The 21,001-nt window shown below is 38.6% G+C and overlaps 1 protein-coding gene across 10 annotated transcripts in view; it reads right to left on the bottom strand.

The window, feature by feature from the left end:
* The window catches only part of SYNE1 (spectrin repeat containing nuclear envelope protein 1), a 551,459-nt gene that overhangs the window by 406,252 nt on the left and 124,206 nt on the right, over positions 1–21,001 (bottom strand). For 6 of the 10 annotated variants that reach the window (XM_070073379.2, XM_070073388.2, XM_070073378.2 and 3 more), the window contains 4 exons: positions 15,098–15,193; positions 6,834–6,917; positions 1,247–1,339; positions 465–643 (listed from right to left, as the gene is read on the bottom strand). In XM_070073379.2, the coding sequence (XP_069929480.2) occupies positions 465–643; positions 1,247–1,339; positions 6,834–6,917; positions 15,098–15,193 (452 nt within the window). Of the gene's footprint in view, positions 1–464; positions 644–1,246; positions 1,340–1,813; positions 1,835–6,833; positions 6,918–15,097; positions 15,194–21,001 lie in introns of all 10 variants that reach the window. The other 4 variants (XM_089332568.1, XM_089332569.1, XM_070073377.2 and 1 more) reach the window with 1 other exon arrangement.

Below are 21,001 nucleotides of genomic sequence, written 5' to 3'. Positions count from 1 at the left end.
TAATCTCACAAATGAAGAGGAAACTAATATTATTTCAGTATATTTCTAGACTACTACCAGTAATTGTTTTCATTTTAATTCAAGGGAAGAGAAACAAGAGTTAAAATAAAGACATCCATTCAAGTATCTCTTCAAACATTACTATCATTGGAAGATAATGTAATCAATTGATAAATTATTTAAGGGCTTTAAAAATTATTTATTCTTTTGAAAGAGATATCTCTCTCTCTCTCTCTCTCTCTCTCTCTCTCTCTCTCTCATCTGCTGGTTTACTCCACAAATGCCTACAAGTGCCAGGACTGGGCTGGGCTGAAGTTAACAGCCAGGAACTCAATCCAAGTTTTCCATTTTGGTGGCAGGAATACAAGTACTTGAGCCAGAGTCAGCTACAGGTCATGGGCATCAACCACAAAGCCTAACACCCACTCCACGGGTTTCAATTTAAACAAACTCTTAGTACTTACTTGCCAGCTGCACACTGAACCCACTTTAGTAACGTCTTCTTGGCATTTCCGTGGATCTTGGTAGCTACCTTGCGCTTACTTGGAGGGCTGGCGGTTTCAGAGCTGACAATGCTGTCCACGGAAGATGCACTGCCAGACAGAGACTGCAGCTGCGGCAGGTTGCTGGTCAACTCTTCAATCTGTGTGTGTTAATTACCAGCAAAAACATAAGAACTATCTTTCTTCACATAAGAACTATCTTTCTCCACATATATTTTACTTTTCTAACTAAATGTGGTTCATCTTAATGTCCTTAACACCCTCGACAAAATGTAAGACCTTACAGGAATTGGGTAATATCTTATTCCTCTTTGGAGCTACCACTGCACTCTGTTTTATGCACATCAATATATGCTCAGTGAATACAGTAATGCATTAACAAAACACAATGGTCAACAGTTATTTGGGATGGAATGACAATTCTCCCCTTCTTGTCTAACAGGAGCTTAGAAATGCTCCATCACAGAGAAAAATGAAAATTTCTTTGAGCTCCTTCTGCAGATAATCTTCATTTTTCAGACCGGACTGCACTGGAGTTCTCTGGGAGAGGCTCCATGTACAACATCTTTGCAAAGGAGAAGAGGAAAGAAAATTCCTCTGCTATTAAGAAACAATGTGTGAAGTTCACATTTCTGCTGAGGATTAACCTCAAAGATACAACAAATGAAGGCACTATTGAAATGTCTACTGCTGTCTCCCTTCATAACATTATTGTAGGTAAAGAAGGAAGCATAGCACAATACCTGGAAATAGAGAATGATGGTCCACATCAATCCGAGAACTATTGAGGGCCTCCCATCAGCTATATCCGTGGAGTTAATGTTGACTAATTTAATCTATTTAAAAAGAAAAAATGTACTAGTAGTATACTAGAACATTATAAGCCATTTAATTTTGTAATAATCAGGACTTTATTAGATGTCACTAATATTTGGGCATGCCTATGTAGTGGTCCACACAGGTCAGTAGGGTGAGTCGTAAAAACAAATAAGCATGTGGTTTCAGTGAAAATTCCAGGTGCATTGTTAGGTGCACAAAACAAACAAAAACCAAAAAAAACTATAAAATGGATTTTAAAAACTTTTGTTTAATGTTGAAAAATATATCATGCAGGAAATTGCCAACAAAAATGATAAACAAACAAAAAGCATATTCTTTATATTTAGAGGTCGACTGGGAAATAAAAGGAACCATGATGAGTATTTTAAGAAGATGCACTTACTTTGAAGTTTGTTACCAAATAGCATGAAACTTAGATTCTCTTTTACCTACAAAAATCAGGAGTTAAGAATTCTAAAATTTGTACTAACCGGTGATCCTCTGTACATGGACTGACATGAAAAACAAAGGGAGAAGATGATATTCATACATAAACCACCTTTCAAAGTCAGCATCATTTGTTCAAAAGAAATAAATACCTAAGTAGTAAATTTGAAAAAAAGAAAAAGGAAAGCTAAGAAATAGTAAAATGGAGAGATATTAGCATTCATTTCCTACTCTGGGGGGAAGATAACTATCAGGCATTCAGGATAGATGTCAATTTGTTACCAGTTGTCCCCAATTACTCATTTTGTTGTTGCCCTAAATATTAAAAGAAACTTCTTCTCTCCCAGAAAAATATATATAGTAAGTTTACGCTAAATCATTCTCCATAGTATTCAGTCAACAATTGCTCATCACTCTTCGCATAATCCCTGAACAAGAAAAGAAAAATAACACAGCACTCTTCAGACTTCTAGCACAACAGCTAAGTTTAGACTGATGATAAAGATGCTAGTTGAAGTATCCACTTCCCATATCAGAATGCCTGGATTTGAGTCCTGCTTCTGGTTCTTGACTACAGCTTCTTCCTAATATGTACCCTAGGAGAAAGCGCAAATATTTGGATGTCTGCTACCCTCATGGGAAACCTGGATTTAGTTCCTAGTTTCTTGCTTCAGCCCTAATTAGCCCTGTCCTGGTGATTATGGTAATTTGGGAGAATTGGTGGATAGAAAAATAATAATAATAATGTTTTTGCCTCACAAATAAAAATTTTAAAACAAGTTTAAACCGAGATTTCATGAGGTATGTTACTAATAAGAAAGGTTCAGGAACTCGTGATGGTTTAAAGATATTTATCCAAGACTCAAATGCATTACTTTCTCACTAAGTACAATATTTAAAATCTGAGTCTTCTCATTTTTTTATTACTTGACATTCCGTGAAAGCAGACCTTGTGAAAGGCAGTCTTCTGTGAAAACAACTCCGTGTAAACACATTTTACAGGATAAGGCATTAAACTTTTCTCTAAGATTATTAATTAATAAGATGAATTTTTAGATTCTAGAGAATAAATACACGTCAGAATGAAATACGGCCTTATTGTTATACAACTGAAATGGGAAAATTAATGACCTGAAAAACTACATTTATTGTTCCTCCAAAGCTTCACGCAGTTTTCTATGAAAAACTAATACAGGTTGAGCAAGAAGCAGGCATCCAACAAGAGTAAGATGACCGTGATCTTTTCACAACACATTGGGAATGAGGACCGCTTTTCTACACTACATAAACACCTGGAATCTCTCTTGGATATGAAGTTTGCACAACTGACTGAATTTTACACTGATTCATAGCATTGTCAACCTATCAAAATGTAAATGTTGAGGGGTAGGTCCCAAGATTTAATTTCGTATCATCCACAGTTCCTGTTTGGTGAAAGTACATTTGTGGAGTAAATGAATTAATTTAGTGAACATGAATTGAGAAGGAAATAATTGAATTGTTCTGCTTTCCAGAACTTTGTGTTATTCTATTTATAAAGCTGATTTTGATATCACCAAGCACAGATTTCTCAACTCCCACACTTAGAAAGGCTCAACCTCAGAGGGTTGCTTCAGCACTTTTGGAGGAAAGTATGCAAAACTTCACAAAAGTACATGTACATTTGTGTGGGGAGCAACCCGGACTAGACTAAGTTACTGGAATTAAGACTTATTCTAGGCATCTGCTCTCCCACAATATGGTGCTGAGAAGGGAGAAACAGCTTCTACACAGCTGCCTCCAGTTCAACCAATAAACTGTAGGACCTGCTCCTGATTGGAGGAGAGCAGCATACTCGGCGTGTGGGTAGCAGAGTTGGGATTGGTGGAAGAGGACTATAAAGGAGGAGAGAGACAACATGCACCAGGAACATCTATCTGAAGGAACACCTGTGCAGCCCCCGAGAGAGCCGGCCGGCGGTGTGCTGCTCCCCTGCAGAAGTGGGGAAAGTGGCTAGGGGGAACCGCCCTTCCACGGAGGTGGAAGGGTCGGTAGACAACCCGGGAAGAACCAGCAGCAAACCCGGGGAGGGCCGAGCAGACAAAAGAACAGCGCAGGGTCCTGTGTCGTTCCTCCACGAAGACGGGGAGCGACACACTTGCTTTTTTTTTTTTTACCTAGAAATCACACTTGTGATTTGTAATATACTTAGAAGATATATTTCTAATAATGTGAAACTACTTATGCTACTAGTTATAAATTGCGTCACTGTGTTTGAAAAATATTAGACTCAATCTAAGTGTCATTCAAAGAGAGGCTGAATAAGCTATGGCATATTCAGATAATGGAATACTACACAGTTGTGAAGAGAATAAGGTAATCTCTATAAACTGACATGGGTAAATTTCCAGGATGTAATGCTAAATGGAAAAGTCAAAATCCTTTATAGTGTGCTCACCTTCATGAACAGAAGTAGGGAGAATATGAAAACACGCCTCATTTGCGAAAGGAAATACAGAGAGGAGTTCAGAAACTAGAGTCTGGTTACCTGCAGGGGGCAAATGGAGCTAAAGGCAGAGAATAAAGCCACAGTAGCAGAGATGAGGTGGAAGGTTATGCTTCTCTAAACATAACATACTCTTAGAGTCACAGGGATGCGTCAGTCAACCAAGCAATTAAATCAACCAAGATACGTAAGTATATGTGTGGGAGGACAAAATGGAGTAGAAGCAGTAACAAATGAATATGACTATACTACAAATGAGTAAAACAATCTCACGGAAGGGGATGGGGAAGAATATAAGTAATCTAAATACATTTGGAAATTAGTCTCTTGGTGGGATACTGAACCACTAAAGACAAAAAAGTTGTACACAAATATTATTTTTCAGGTAGTAAATGTTTCTCAAAGGGGTAGTGGTTAGAAATTCTGAAACTACTTTATGTGTATATCAGAATTAAAGGCTATGTGAATATATTATAGATGAGAATCAGGTTGTTCATTTTCAGAGAAAGCAGAAAGCAAGCATTTAAGACTAGAATGAACATTGCGGGGTTGGATTAGGCTGTAATCAGGGGAATCAGCTTGAAATGATAGTGGGCACATACACACAGACAGAGGAAGGAGAGGAACAGATGTGTGTGTACACACAGGCAGTGAGAATGTATGCTTTCTCGATCTGTCTGCCAAGGTGGCCTAGGAACATTGATACCCAGGAGCAATAAGCAGATATCTAGACCGTGGTTTCTGATACCACCCACCAATGAAAGGAACAAGGCCTCCTTAGAGAAGTGCTTGATCTCAGGGTTGGGGTAGAAAGGATAGATCATAATCCTGGAATCTCTATCATTTCAGAAAAAAGGATGTGATTGAAAATTGGCAGGGGGACATCAGATGGTGCTATCAGGAGCTCTTAATGCTCAAAGCTGGAACAATACAAGTAACAAAGTAACAACAATAAGGAGAGTAACGGAGTATAACTATTGAATAAATATGATGAGTTTACACTGAGATAAAAAATTGAACAAATAAATGGGGAAGACAAGACTATTTTTCTTACAGAATAATTCAATTAATAAATGTAGTGAGAAGAAGGGAAATACAAAATTACCATCATGTAAACATCACAGAAATAATTTCTGTAAACAATTGATACCAACACAAGTGAACAGAAGTTTGCAAATGAATCAGAAAATTAGCAAGTGTTAATAATCTCCTTGGATTGCTTCTCAACATGAAGGGGAAAAGGTAACTTTACCACAAAACACATAGTGGACACCATCTACTGTACTGAACTATGTCCCTAATTCCGTATGTTGTAGTCTTAATCCTCAAATTCCTATGTTCATGATTGGTTATGTGATCTTTAGGAGGTGATGAAGATTGCACAAGGTAAGCAGGATGTGGTCCTGTGATAGAACTGGTGGCTTTAAGAGAAGAGAGGACAGACCTGAGCTGACACATGCTTGCTCTGTCTTGCCCTCGGTTACATTCTGCAGCAGGGAATTCCTCACCAAGTGACAGAAGCTGTTTTTTTTTTTTATTTTTTTTTACAGGCAGAGTGGACAGTGAGAGAGAGAGACAGAGAGAAAGGTCTTCCTTTGCCGTTGGTTCACCCTCCAATGGCCACCGCGGCCAGCGCGCTATGGCTGGCACATGGTGCTGATTCGAAGCCAGGAGCCAGGTGTTTCTCCTGGTCTCCCATGCGGATGCAGGACCCAAGCACTTGGGCCATCCTCTACTGCACTCCCAGGCCACAGCAGAGAGCTGGCCTGGAAGAGGGGCAACCGGGACAGAATCCGGCGCCCCAACCGTGACTAGAACCCAGGGTGCCGGCGCCGCAGGTGGAGGATTAGCCTATTGAGCTGCAGCGCTGGCCAGAAGCTGTTCTCTTGGTCTTTCCATTCTCCAGAACCATAAGCCAAAGAAGCTTCTATTATTTATTCTTTATCAACTACCCAGTCCCAAGTATTTTGTTACAGCAACAGAAATGGACTAGGACACCACCTTAGCAAGTGATCTAAGTTAACATTATCAGCAATAAGACTTGCCAGAATCCTGTATCCACTGAGTGAAACACTGGAAAGAATGCAACTTCACTTCATTGCCAATAGTCTACAGCTTCAATTGAATCATGACAGTATATTATATAAACTCAAATTGAGGACGTTCTGCAAAATCACTCACTAGCAATTATAAAAATTGTCAAGGTCATAGGAGACAATGAAAGAATACTGTAGACTAAAGAGACAAAGGCAACATGTAATACTGGGTTGGAACAGAAACAAAACAGCAGGAAGAAAATTGATGGGATTTGATCAATGTTGCTGCTTTAGTTAATAGCATCATAACCATTTCAATCTCTATTTTGGTAATTGTACTGTGGTTATACATGTTCTTAACATTAGTGGAAGTTGGGTGAAGAGGAGGCATGGAATATCTTTTGCAAATTTTCTGTAAATCTAAAATTATCTCATAGTAATATTGTATGTCTGTGCTGCATAGATTACATGGTGTTTTACCCCACAGCCAGTCAGTGTGTCCATGCCTTCCTTAAGTGTTCTGGTGTTTTATTTCTCTCTTACCTTTCTTCCCTCAAGGAACCTGAGTGCTGTGCCGATGTTAGCCACAGCATGGATTCGTTTCATCCGGCGTCCTTGTTCACAAGGCTATAAAAAGTTAAAGAAAAGGAATAAATCAAAATGAACACATTAAAATAGTTATAAAATCTATTCGTATGGGTTAAAATGTGCTGACAGAATATTCAAGAGCAATAAAAATTACTTGGTTTCTATAAAGGTCAGCAAATACATGAGGGAATGTTGTCTTCTTAGCACTCTTGAAGATGTACTAATTTATTTAATCAAAACATTCATTTTCAGCTGTCCTGTTAATGCATTTGCCTCTTAGGTTTCTGTATGCCTAAGAATGGAGATTTCCCAAACTCCTGTGCTTGAGAAATTAACAATCTATTGAGATTGTCAATCTTACCAGTAAGGAAATTGGCCACTTACTATCTTTTTTCAGCCATATGAACATGCAAAGATACTGACAGTACTAGTAGCATTCTTGATTTGAATGACCAAAACACATGGAACAGAAGAGCTAAGGATAAAATATAGTTGTGAGAATGAAAATATTTTCCACAAAACAGTGTGTTCTGATACATATATATCCTAAGTAATCTGTGTTTATGTCGCTCCCCCTCTTCGTGGAGGAACGACACAGGACCCTGCGCTGTTCTTTCGTCTGCTCGGCCCTCCCCGGGTTTGCTGCTGGTTCTTCCCGGGTTGGCTGCCGTCCCTTCCACCTCCGTGGAAGGGCGGTTCCCCCTGCCACATTCCCCACTTCCGCGGGGGAGCAGCACACCGCCGGCCGGCTCTCTCGGGGGCTGCACAGGTGTTCCTTCAGATAGATGTTCCCCCTAGATGTTCCTCGTGCATGTTGTCTCTCTCCTCCTTTATAGTCCTCTTCCGCCAATCCCAACTCTGCTACCCACACGCCGAGTATGCTGCTCTCCTCCAATCAGGAGCAGGATCAGCTCCTGCAGGTCATCACTCAAGTTGGCGAGAGGCAGCTGGGTAGAAGCTGTTTACTCCTCTCCCAGCGCCATATTGTGGGAGAGCAGATGCATAGAATAAGTCTTAATTCCAGTAACTTAGTCTAGTCCGGGTTGCTCCCCACAGTTTAAGCTACCAAAATTTTTTATGCACTGTCCCCATGCTACATTGTTAACTTGAAGAACCAAAACAATTTCCATTAAGTAGATATTAGCATACTTTACATGAAAACTCTAAATAATCTCTCATTCAAGCAAAAACCAAATCCTGTTAATAATGTGCTAGGTTGGGGCTGGTGCTGTGGTGTAGTGGTTAAAGCCTCTGTCTGCAGTGCCAGCATCCCATGTGGGTGTTGGTTTGAAACCAGCTGCTCCTCTTTTTTATTTTTTGACAGGCAGAGTGGACAGTGAGAGAGAGAGACAGAGAGAAAGGTCTTCCTTTGCCGTTGGTTCACCCTGCAATGGCCGCCGCTGCCGCGGCCGGCGCACCCCGCTGATTTGATGGCAGGAGCCGGGTACTTATCCTGGTCTCCCATGGGGTGCAGGGCCCAAGCACTTGGGCCATCCTCCACTGCACTCCCTGGCCACCAGCTGCTCCTCTTCTGATCCAACTGTCTGCTATGGGCTGGGAAAGTGGTGGAAAATAGCTCAAGTCCTTGGGCCCCTGCACCAGTGTGGGAGACCTGTAGGACCCTCCTGGCTTCGGCACAGCTCCAGCATTTGCAGCCAATGGGGGAGTGAACCAGCAGATCAAAGTCCTCTCTCTCTGCCTCTCCTCCTCTCTCTGTGTAACTCTTTCAATAAATAACTCTTTGGAAAAAAAAAATAGTGTGCTAGGTAGTAAGTTTGAGGATCAGATTTTAAAGCAAATACTTAAATAGAGGATATGTTTTAAAATTTTTGTTTATTCTTTACTGGGACCACTGTTATACCTTGTGCACATGAATCACTTAGATATCATTTATAATACAAAAAGCACCCATGAACTGCCAGCTAGAATTCAGCTAGGACCTAATTAAGAATGAAAGTCATATCCCTTGACACCATGATTTATTCCATACTCCTACATTCCTGCTCTCATGACAACCATCCCACTGCGTTCAATTCAACAATTCCCTTTATGTGTGTATATATATATATACACACATATATATGTATAGATTCCTTTAATTTATTTGTATTCTTTAACAGAATAGTCACTTCCATTTTAATACTATATAAAGAATATCACTGTATCAGTATCTTGAGATTACTTTTCCAGGTAGCACATTTTTAAGATTCATTTATATTATTGATTTTTTTGCTAAATTTTGTTCATTTTGAAAGCTATCTAGTGTGCCATTTACATGCTTTCCTTGTAAGATCACATGGATTATTTCCAGATTATTGCTATTGTAACCTATGCTGATGGGTCAGTCTTGTACTTCTTATCTTTTGTGTACGTATAGTTTCTCTTAGGTATATGAATAGGAAAGAACTGCTGAGTTAGCGGGAATGAGACTTTTGAACTTGCAAAGTAATGCCAATCTTCCCTGAAATGGTTGTAGTACTTTTCTCTATTACCAGCATTGCAAAAATAATCCTTTTTAAGCATGTGCTCTATGACAGTTGAATGACAGATACTTAAGAATCTTTTCCCCTTCAACTGAATGCATATAAAATGTGTGCACCCTTTTTCACTGTGTTATTCATTTGCATTTCCCCAATCAGCAATGATGTGCACATCTCTTCCTCTGTTTATTAGCAATGTGTGTTTCCTTTGTAAAATGCCATACTCTTGCCCAGGTTTTCCTATGAGCTATGTATAGACGTACTGTTTTGAAGATGTGTTTTATATATTCTTGGTAAAGTCTTCTTTTCATCCTTTCACAAAATGAATTTTGAGTATCTTCAACAAGTTTGTAACTTGTCAATTCAAAGGTGTTTTATTTTTAAAATAGTCTTAATTTTAAAAAATTAGTTTTTTCCAGATTCAATGTGATTTGTAGATACAATTCTAAGAACATAATGATATTTCCTTCCTATCTTCCTCACTTCAATTTTTTCTCTTTTTTTAGTTTGAGTAAAATGTATTCTAAAATTACATTACAGTAAAAAGGCTTAATACTTAATAAATTGAACCAGTAAAATGCAAAAATACCCCAGTTTAGTGGGGGTATAGATAATGGCCATAAATAATAATTGAATGGAAAATGACCATTTCACCCATATATAGCAAGTTTTATAGTAATCATAGATCACTAAAACTATAATTTTAATTTAAATACAGCAATATTTTCTGTGTCATATTAGTTTTTTTCAAAAAATGTTCACCCATACTAAGAATTTAAAGAGTTTCGGCCGTTATGCTCTTAATATGTATAGCTTTTATTTTTTATAGCACAATGATCAAATTTCATCTATTTATATTAGGATAAATTTTACTCCTGTTTAATTTATTGACTAGTTCCTCATTTCCTCAAGATCTGACATTCACCTCCAACATATTCAGGTTCCATTCATGTCTTTCTGGACTCTGCTATATTTGTCAATATGCCTATTTTTGTAACAATACCAACTGTCTAAATTGATAAACCTTCATTGTAAAATCTGATATTGTGTAGGGTAAATAATATCCTTTCTGCTTTTCTCATTCATTCAGAAGTATCCTGGCTATGTGAGGAAGACACAAACATCTATTATATTGTTTCATCATATTTTAATACACATTTTCCCATCCTAATACAATCATCCCTCCTTACTAAACTATAAGCTCTTTAAGGGCACTGAACATATCTTACTCACTTGTGCTCTGTTTTTCTCAGAGGGTAAAAGGTAGTTCCTCTCCATAACAATAACCCTAAAAATGTTAGCTGGATGATTTATAGAAAATGTCAAAACCCAGTGCCGAATTGAGTTTTAAACTAAATATGTGATTAATGGCTAAAAGTCACCAAATGAGCATGCAGAAATCTGATACTTGATTTCTTAAGTCTGACTATTGTTCACTCTTGGGTATGTCATTAAGCTTCTCCAGTCTTTTAAAAGATACTATACGCAAGATTAAAAAATAAGAGAGGGTTTTTTTTTCTATAATCCTTACTTTCTAATCATATTGTTTCTATCTTTTTCATGGTAACTCCATACATTTTTTAAGTTTTTTAAAAATTAATTTCTATAGGAAAGGCAGTGACAGAGAAAGAAGAAGAGTAAGATCTCTCTGCTGGCTCATTCCCCAAATCCTAACAACAGCCAGGACTTGGCCATGCAGAAGCCAGGAGCCTGGAGCTCCATCAGGGTCTCCCATGTGGGTGGTAGGGAGCTAAGCACTTGTGCCATTACCTGCTGGCTCCCAGGGTGTGCTTCAGCAAGAAGCTGGAATCAGGAGCACAGCTGGGAATTGAACCAAGGCAATCCAGGACAGGATAATGACATTTAAAGAAACATCTTAAGCACCATGTCTGTCTCCCTCACATTCTTAAAAAAAAAAAAAAAAAAAAACACTTAAGTGAAAAACTAAATTTAGTGTTCCTATGTTTGCATGTAATTAGAGATATATAATTTTTTTTTATTTGACAGGTAGAGTTATAGACAGTGAGAGAGACTGACAGAGAAAGGTCTTCCTTCCTTTGGTTCACTCCCCAAATGGCTGCTACGGCCAGTGCTGCGCCGATCCAAAGCCAGGAGCCAGGTACTTCTTCCTGGTCTCCCACATGGGTGCAGGGGCCCAGTCACTTGGGCCATCCTCCAGTGCCCTCCCGGGCCACAGCAGAGAGCTGAACTGGAAGAGGAGCAACCGGGACTAGAACCTGGCGCCCATATGGGATGCCAGCACCACAGGCAGAAGATTAACCAAGTGAGCCACGGTGCCAGACCCAAGATAAACAATGTTTTTTTTATTTTTTATTTTTTAACTCTTATTTAATGAATATAAATTTCCAAAGTACAGAATATGGATTACAATGGCTTCCCCCCTGCAACCCTCCCCTTATCCACTCCCTCTCCCCTTCCATTCACATCAAGATTCATTTTCGTTTCTCTTTATATACAGAAGATCAGTTTAGCATACATTAAGTAAAGATTTCAACAGTTTGCTCACACACAGAAACATAAAGTGAAAAATACTGTTTGAGTTCTAGTTATAGCATTAAATCTCAATGTACAGCACACTAAGGACAAAGATCCTACATGAGGAGTAAGTGCACAGTGACTCCTGTTGTTGACTTAACAAATTGACACTCTTGTTTATGGCCTCAGTAATCACCCTAGGCTCTTGTCATGAGCTGCCAAGGCTATGGAAGCCCCCTGAGTTCACCGACTCTGATCATATTTAGACAAGGCCATGGTCAAAGTGGAAGTTCTCTCCTCCCTTCAGAGAAAGGTACCTCCTTCTTTGATGACCCATTGTTTCCACTGGGATCTCACTCGTGGAGATCTTTCATGTAGGTCCCCCCCCCTCCCCAAGAGTGTCTTGGCTTTCCATGCCTGAAATACTCTCATGGGCATTTCAGCTGGATCCGCATGCCTTAAGGGCTGATTATGAGGCCAGAGTGCTGTTAGGACATTTGCCATTCTATGGGTCTGCTGTGTATCTCACTTCCCATGTTGGATCATTCTCTCCCTTTTTTATTCTATCAGCTAGTATTTGCAGACACTATTCTTGTTTATGTGCTCCCTTTGGTTCTTAGTCCTATCATTACGATCAATTGTGAACAGAAATTGATCACTGGGACTAGTGAGATGGCATTAGTACATGCCACCTCGATGGGATTGAATTCGAATTCCCTGGTATGTTTCTAACTCTACCATTTGAGGTAAGTCAGCTTGAGCATGTCCCGAATTGCACATCTATTCCCTCTCTTATTCCCAATTTTTTAAATCGTAGACATTTCATAAAAAATATTCAAGGGATGTAGAAAAATCCAAAAATAATTTTTCCGTACTTACTTGAAAGAATGACAGAGATAACAATAAAAATAGAGATGAGGGAGAGAGTGAGAACGAGACCAAACTCCCATCTATTAGTAAGACCTTATATCACAGACAATAGGTTATTAGAGAGTTCTAGGATATGGAGAGTCCATCCTCACCCTGAGATGCTGGCAGTAAGGGGAGTGCTAAATTATCTGGTCACAATTCCTGGATAATAATTATCTGAGCCAAAGTTCTTAGTTATGTGAACTGCAACATTTGTAGTGACCTTAATAAAGCTCTATCCATCACATATTTATAGGATTTCCAACCAGGGTTAATGATTCTGAAGAAACAGTTCTGCCCATATTTTCCCTTTGAAAAGCTCTACAAAAAATGCCTAGGACAATGCTTTCTTTAAAGTTATGCTCCTCGTATTAATGTGGTCCTGAACCATAGTGCTCACAGGTACAAAATATAAGTTAACCATCACCAAAACATACTTATAATTTCAGAATAATTTTCTTTTATAGAATTCAGAATCTTTCAGGATTCAATATAAATAAATAAAAGAGGTTAATCTGGAAACCACCTTTCTATGCCTTTCTAAACCACCTTTCTTTCAGTTTCCATATCTGTTAGATGATAATGCTGAGATTCTTTCTGAATTTTTTTCAATTTTAAGTTCTCATAACTCTATCTGAATGAGGATAGCACTTAAACAGAACCAGAACTGGTATGTAAAAAATATATACATTTTATGGAATAATTTAGCTTGGTTGTTAAATGTCCACCAGGATTTCTGTATATTGTTGGCCAAGGACAACAATGGAATTATATTGACCTGAAGAAGAACGCATGTTCTTGAGTGCCCATTATGTAGGATCCTTAATTCAGGATGATAAAACAGAGTGGCCAGTTCTATCAGACAACTAATGGAGTGTGTATTTCAGTCTAATGATGGCCACATCCTAATGTTTATTTAGCTCATGAATGTGACCCATACATACAAGTTAGCTATTCATATTTGTCTTGTTTTATTTTCCCCAAAGCAGAAGTCGAGACAGGACCTTGGTACACATAGTACATTGTTGAGGTGCTCAGGGTAGCAGCAGTGAGGATGTGTGGAGAGTAGGTATGGGGGAGAACAAAAAGCCAATAAATGGTGTCCTGTTGGTGATTCTTGATTTGGGCAATGGAACTCAGGTCTGAATCTCGGAGGAATACATGTGACCTGTGTAAAAATATGCCTCAGAACCGGTCTTCCTAAAAATGCACTCATGTTTTCATGGACTCCCATCTACCCTAGCCGAGAGTCTTTCAAGACCATCAAGTTCCCTATCCTTCATGGCTGCCACATGCAACTTGTGGCTTTGACAAAATCCCCGAGTTGATAACCCAACTCCTGCCAACATGGTTGACATCAGAAGGTAGTAGAGATGGGACATGGGGAACCAAAAGCACCTGCTGTGATATGAACCCAATTAGATAAATGATTTACATAAATTATTTTCAATTTGTATTTTCCAGCAAATGGTTATTTATAGAAGCTATTTTGAAACTCTTTGCACAAAATAAGCTGGAAGTTTATGGTCAGGTAAAAAGTCTGAAAACTTTAGTCATGCATGAGTACTGTGTAGTTCTTGCAAGGTACAACAGATAAAAAATTACCAATTTGGGACTTTGTGTTTAGTGTATTATACAACATTCCAAGCATTTCCTGAACTCCTATTTCCAATTACAGTAAACATTATTTGTAAGTCATGTTTATAAACTGCTTACCACTTTCCTACTCTGAATTGAAAAAAATGAGCAAGAAACTATATTTAATTATTTGAAAATGTAGTAAAATATACTTTATAGCTTACCAACAATGTTGTTGGTTATGTGCTGGTTTCACAGCACATAAAAACAGCTAATCCTGAACATGTTGTTCTTGTTATAAATGAGTGATAGTGGAGGAAGTCCACAGGAATAAGAAAATGCCACCTTGAATTTATGTTTAATTTTCAACACACAGCTATATAAATACACAGTTATCAACCAACAATTCATTCCAAATGGGAAACAGGCACTTAAAAGTGAGGGAGATGTTAATTTGCAACTAATCTTCCTCCATTCCATCCTGATTCAACAGTTAAGCACACTACATTACTGATGAAGTTCTTTACTCTTAGGTATGATGTTGCTAGTGCATTCTACACATGATGACTGTACTAAGAGTGTGCAGGAACAATAAGGGAAATGTATTCCTTGCTCACAAAGGGACCAGTAGACTAGCATTTCCACAAAAGAACCTTCATTTCTATGGACAAAACCCTTTTATGCTCAGAACTCTACATCCCCAAATTTCAAATGGGAGCCATTTGACACATGCGGTTCCAGAAAAAGCATTCTTACCAATTTCTGCCCAGACAGGACCTCCAGCAGAGCAAGCAGCTTAACACCATCCTTCATGTCTTCAAAAAGATCATTGACCACCATGGGAGGTTTCCGCTGTTAAAAAAGGAGTAAATGCAAAATAAAAGAAAGGCCTCTCTCACTTTTGCTATTCATTGTGGTGACATCTGCAGGAGAAATTTCTATATACCTCATCATTTTAGATATAACAGCCAGACACCTGTTGATAACTCTAAGAAGAAAACCTAACCAATAGAGGAATATGTTCAGTGCTACACAACACAGTGGGGAGACTATAGTTCTCAGTAACCTGTTAGATATTTTAAAAACTAGAAGATCGCCAATCCTCAAACATAAAGAAAGGGTATGGATATACAGATTCTAGTTATTGTGATTTACTTAGTACATGCTGTATAAATGTCTTAAATTATCACTCTGTATCCCATAAAGTTGTAATTATTTGTATATTAATAAAAATTATAGATCTTTTGTAGAATGTCAAAATAAAATTTTTAAAATCCAGTATAGATTAAACTCAACATTCAGAAACCTCAGAAGATTTTACGTTTGGGCTTTCACATATACAAGAGCTGCTTTGTGGAAATAGATTTTTTTATAGAGATGAGATGGTATGATAAGGAAAGGAGAAGAACACTACCAACCTAAAAGGTCAAAGAGAAATTGAGGCAGGACACAAAGGGATAGCAGTAGATATCTCGGACCAACTGATCGTACCAATCCCACAACTTCCCTCTGAGTCTAGCAATACTGAGGCCACTCCAGGCACAGCCCTTCCACTGGATTCTCTCACCATAGCACTCAATAGCCCAGGGCCCATCTTCCTGTGGGTTAGTTAGCTAGCTGTGTTCAGTTTCCCAGACTGGGGCATCGAGCAAACCTCCCATTGTGACATTGAACCCAAAGGATCATTAGTCCAAGAGAACAAGCTGATGGGGGGGGGTGAGGGTGGGGGGAGTCACTTACTGGGAAAATAAGTTAAAGGCTTGGTTATGTTCTGAGGATATTTTTATGAAAGTTATTAAAATACTTAATATACTGGAGTTTATCCAAACCTTGAAGTAGTTTCTGCATGGCTGGTGATAAAGTAAAGCAGCAATCATGTTAATGTTGGTCAATAGAGTGGAAGTGTTCACCAAATTCTTGAAGAATTAATTCTGTTTTCTTTTTTACTTTTTTTTAAACTTTTATTTAATGAATATAAATTTCCAAAGTACAGCTTATGGATTACAATGGCTTCCCCCCAATACCGTCCCTCCCACCCGCAACCCTCCCCTTTCCCACTCCCTCTCCCCTTCCATTCACATCAAGATTCATTTTCGATTCTCTTAATATACAGAAGATCAGTTTAGTACACATTAAGTAAATATTTCAACAGTTTGCTCCCACAAAGAAACATAAAGTGAAAAATAATAGATGATTTTTTAAATGATGATGAAATCATATCAGACCTATTGTCATGTTTAATCCCAGAGAGTCAAGTTAGGAACTGATAATTTCTTTCTTTACAGAAGATCAGTTTAGCATACATTAAGTAAAGATTTCAAAGGTTTGCACCCCCATAGAAACACAAAGTGAAATATACTGTTTGAGTACTAGTTATAGCATTAAATCTCAATGTACAGCACACTAAGGACAAAGATCCTACATGAGGAGTAAGTGCACAGTGACTCCTGTTGTTGACTTAACAAATTGATACTCTTGTTTATGGCATCAGTAATCACCCTAGGCTCTTGTCATGAGCTGCCAAGGCTATGGAAGCCCCCTGAGTTCACCGACTCTGATCATATTTAGACAAGGCCATGGTCAAAGTGGAAGTTCTCTCCTCCCTTCAGAGAAAGGTACCTCCTTCTTTGATGACCCATTGTTTCCACTGGGATCTCACTCGCAGAGATCTTTCATTTAGGTTTTTTTTTTTTCCCCCAGAGTGTCTTGGCTTTCCATGCATGAAATACTATCATGGGCATTTCAGCTGGATCTGCATGCCTTAAGGGCTGATTCTGAGGCCAGAGTGCTGTTTAGGACATCTGCCATTCTATGGGTCTGCTGTGTATCTCACTTCCCATGTTGGATTGTTCTCTCCCTTTTTTATTCTATCAGCTAGTATTTGCAGACACTATTCTTGTTTATGTGATCCCTTTGGTTCTTAGTCCTATCATTACGATCAATTGTGAACAGAAATTGATCACTGGGACTAGTGAGATGGCATTGGTACATGCCACCTTGATGGGATTTGTGGGGAGCAACTCGGACTAGACTAAGTTACTGGAATTAAGACTTATTCTATGCATCTGCTCTCCCACAATATGGCGCTGAGAAGGGAGAAACAGCTTCTACACAGCTGCCTCCAGTTCAACCAATAAACTGTAGGACTTGCTCCTGATTGGAGGAGAGCAGCGTACTCGGCGTGTGGGTAGCAGAGTTGGGATTGGCGGAAGAGGACTATAAAGGAGGAGAGAGACAACATGCACCAGGAACATCTATCTGAAGGAACACCTGTGCAGCCCCCGAGAGAGCCGGCTGGCGGTGTGCCACTCCCCCGTGGAAGTGGGGAAAGTGGCTAGGGGGAACCGCCCTTCCATGGAGGTGGAAGGGATGGTAGCCAACCCGGGAAGAACCAGCAGCAAACCCAGGGAGGGCCGAGCAGACGAAAGAACAACGCAGGGTCCTGTGTCGTTCCTCCATGAAGACGGGGAGCGACAGGATTGAATTCGAATCCCCTGGTATGTTTCTAACTCTACGGTTTGAGGTAAGTCAGCTTGAGCATGTCCCGAATTGCACATCTCTTCCGTCTCTTATTCCCACTCTTATATTTAACAGTGATCACTTTTCAGTTAAGTTTCAGCACTTAAGAAGGATTGTGTATTGATTACAGTATTCAACCAAAAGTATTAAGTAGAACAAACAAACAAAATACTAAGAGGGATAACATATTAAGCTGCTCATCAACAGTCAGGGTGAGGGCTGATCAAGTCACCATTTCTCATAGTGTTCATTTCACTAACAGGTTTCCTTTTTGGTGCTCAGTTAGTTGTCACCTATCAAGGAGAACAAGTGATATTTGTCCCTTTGGGATTGGCTTATTTCACTCAGCATAATGTTTTCCAAATTTCTAACAGGGATCACTTTTCAGTTAAAATTTAAACACCTAAGAATAAGTGTGTGTTAATTACAGAGTTCAACCAATGGTACTAGAAAAAAAAATACTAAAATGGATAAAGTATTACATTGTACATCAACAGTCAGCACAAGAGCTGATCAAGTCACTGTTTCTCATAGTGTCCATTTCACTTCAACAGGTTTCCCCTTTGGTGTTCATTTAGTTGTTGCCGATCAGGGAGAACATATGATGTTTGTCCCTTTGGGACTGGCTTAATTCACTCAGCATGATGTTTTCCAGAATCCTCCATCCTGTTGCAAATGATTGGGTTTCATTGTTTTTGACTGCTGTATAGTATTCGATAGAGTACATGTCCCATAATTTCTTTATCCAGTCTACCGTTGATGGGCATTTGGGTTGGTTCCAGGTCTTAACTATTGTGAATTGAGCTGCAATAAACATTAATGTGCAGACTGCTTATTTGTTTGCCAATTTCATTTCCTTTGGGTAAATTCCAAGGAGTGGGATGGCTGGGTTGAATGGTAGGGTTATATTCAGGGTTCTGAGGAATCTCCAGACTGACTTCCATAGTGGCTTTACCAGTTTGCATTCCCACCAACAGTGGGTTAGTGTCCCTTTTTCCCCACATCCTCGCCAGCATCTATTGTTGGTAGATTTCTGAATGTGAGCCATTTTCACTGGGGTGAGGTGGAACCTCGTTGTGATTTTGATTTGCATTTCCCTGATTGCTAGTGATCTTGAACATTTTTTCAGGTGTCTGTTGGCCATTTGGATTTCCTCTTTTGAAAAATGTCTATTGAGGTCCTTGGCCCATCTCTTAAGTGGGTTGTTTGTTTTGATCTTGTGGAGTTTCTTGATTTCTTTGTAGATTCTAGTTATCAACCCTTTATCAGTTGCATAGTTTGCAAATATATTTTCCCATTCTGTTGGTTGCCTCTTCACTTTCCTGTTTCTTTTGTAGTACAGAAACTTCTCAATTTGATGTATTCCCAGTTGTTAATTTTGGCTTTGACTGCCTGTGTTTCTGGGGTGTTTTCCAAGAAGTCATTGCCGGTACCTGTATCTTGCAGGGTTTTTCCAATGCTCTCTAATAATTTGATGGTGTCAGGTCGTAGATTTAATTCTTTAATCCATGTTGAGTGAATTTTTGTGTAAGGTGAAAGGTAGGGGTCTTGCTTCATGATTCTGCATGTAGAAATCCAATTTTGAAAAACCCACAGCCAACATCCTATTGAATGCGGAAAAGTTGGAAGCATTTCCACTGAGATCTGGTACCAGACAGGGATGCCCACTCTCACCACTGCTATTCAATATAGTTCTGGAAGTTCTAGCCAGAGCTATTAGGCAAGAAAAAGAAATTAAAGGGATACAAATGGGGAAGGAAGAACTCAAACTATCCCTCTATGCAGATGATATGATTCTTTATTTAGAGGACCCAAAGAACTCTACTAAGAGACTATTGGAACTCATAGAAGAGTTTGGCAAAGTAGCAGGATATAAAATCAATGCACAAAAATCAACAGCCTTTGTATACACAGACAATGCCATGGCTGAGGAAGAACTTCTAAGATTAATCCCATTCACAATAGCTACAAAAACAATCAAATACCTTGGAATAAACTTAACCAAGGACGTTAAAGATCTCTACGATGAAAATTACAAAACCTTAAAGAAAGAAATAGAAGAGGATACCAAGAAATGGAAAAATCTTCCATGCTCATGGATTGGAAGAATTAATATCATCAAAATGTCCATTTCCCAAAAGCAATTTATAGATTCAATGCAATACCAATCAAGATACCGAAGACCTTCTTCTCAGATCTGGAAAAAATGGTGCTGAAATTTATATGGAGGCACAAGAGACCTCGAATAGCTAAAGCAATCTTGTACAACAAAAACAAAGCCGGAGGCATCACAATACCAGATTTCAGGACATACTACAGGGCAGTTGTAATCAAAACAGCATGGTACTGGTACAGAAACAGATGGATAGACCAATGGAACAGAATTGAAACACCAGAAATCAATTCAAACATCTACAGCCAACTCATATTTGATCAAGCATCCAAAACCAATCCCTGGAGTAAGGACAGTCTATTCAATAAATTCTGTTTTCATTTATCATCTGAGTTCTATAGTTTCCTGACTTTCATGGAGTCTTGTTGAAACACTAATGTTTGATTCTTTTCAACTTTCATTCTTAAAGGAAAGTATGTTCTATATAGGGATACTTAATCATCCAGTGTGTGGTTAAAATGTGACTTTTTTCTACCCAGTGATACATAGCATTTACATTTCTTTTTTGACTACATGATTTACAGTCTCTGAATGGTACAATTTTAAATGTGTTTTTTCTCTTTATAAAATGAACAGCTGAGCATATTTGGTGCTCATGTTGTGAAATACATGTGCAAAAATAAGTCTTCACTTTCATCATTCCCACTTAAATTCTACCATTCATACAGCTTACTTACAAAGCAAAAAATAGTGACTTTATATTCTAAGCTTATAAATAAGATTATTAAAGTAAATGGAGTAATTATATATTCTATGATGAAAAAGTATGTAGTCATGAAAATGAGGCCTATTTATCATTCAGGGTATTCATTTACATTTCCATAATTTATACCAAGGTATTTGATTTTTTGTAGCTATCGTAAATGGGATTGATATTAGACCATCATTTATATAAAGCAAAACAATGAGGAAAAGTTCATAAATATGATGTATTCATTGAACAGGTACAAATGAAGTTTTTTACATTG

The sequence above is a fragment of the Oryctolagus cuniculus genome, chromosome 5 (genome assembly GCF_051225735.1).
Source record: "Oryctolagus cuniculus isolate XC-2025 breed Fujian yellow rabbit chromosome 5, ASM5122573v1, whole genome shotgun sequence".
Lineage (NCBI taxonomy): Eukaryota > Metazoa > Chordata > Mammalia > Lagomorpha > Leporidae > Oryctolagus > Oryctolagus cuniculus.
The sequence above is the reverse complement of the archived record's forward strand: the minus strand, read 5'-3'. Positions and strand labels throughout refer to the sequence as shown.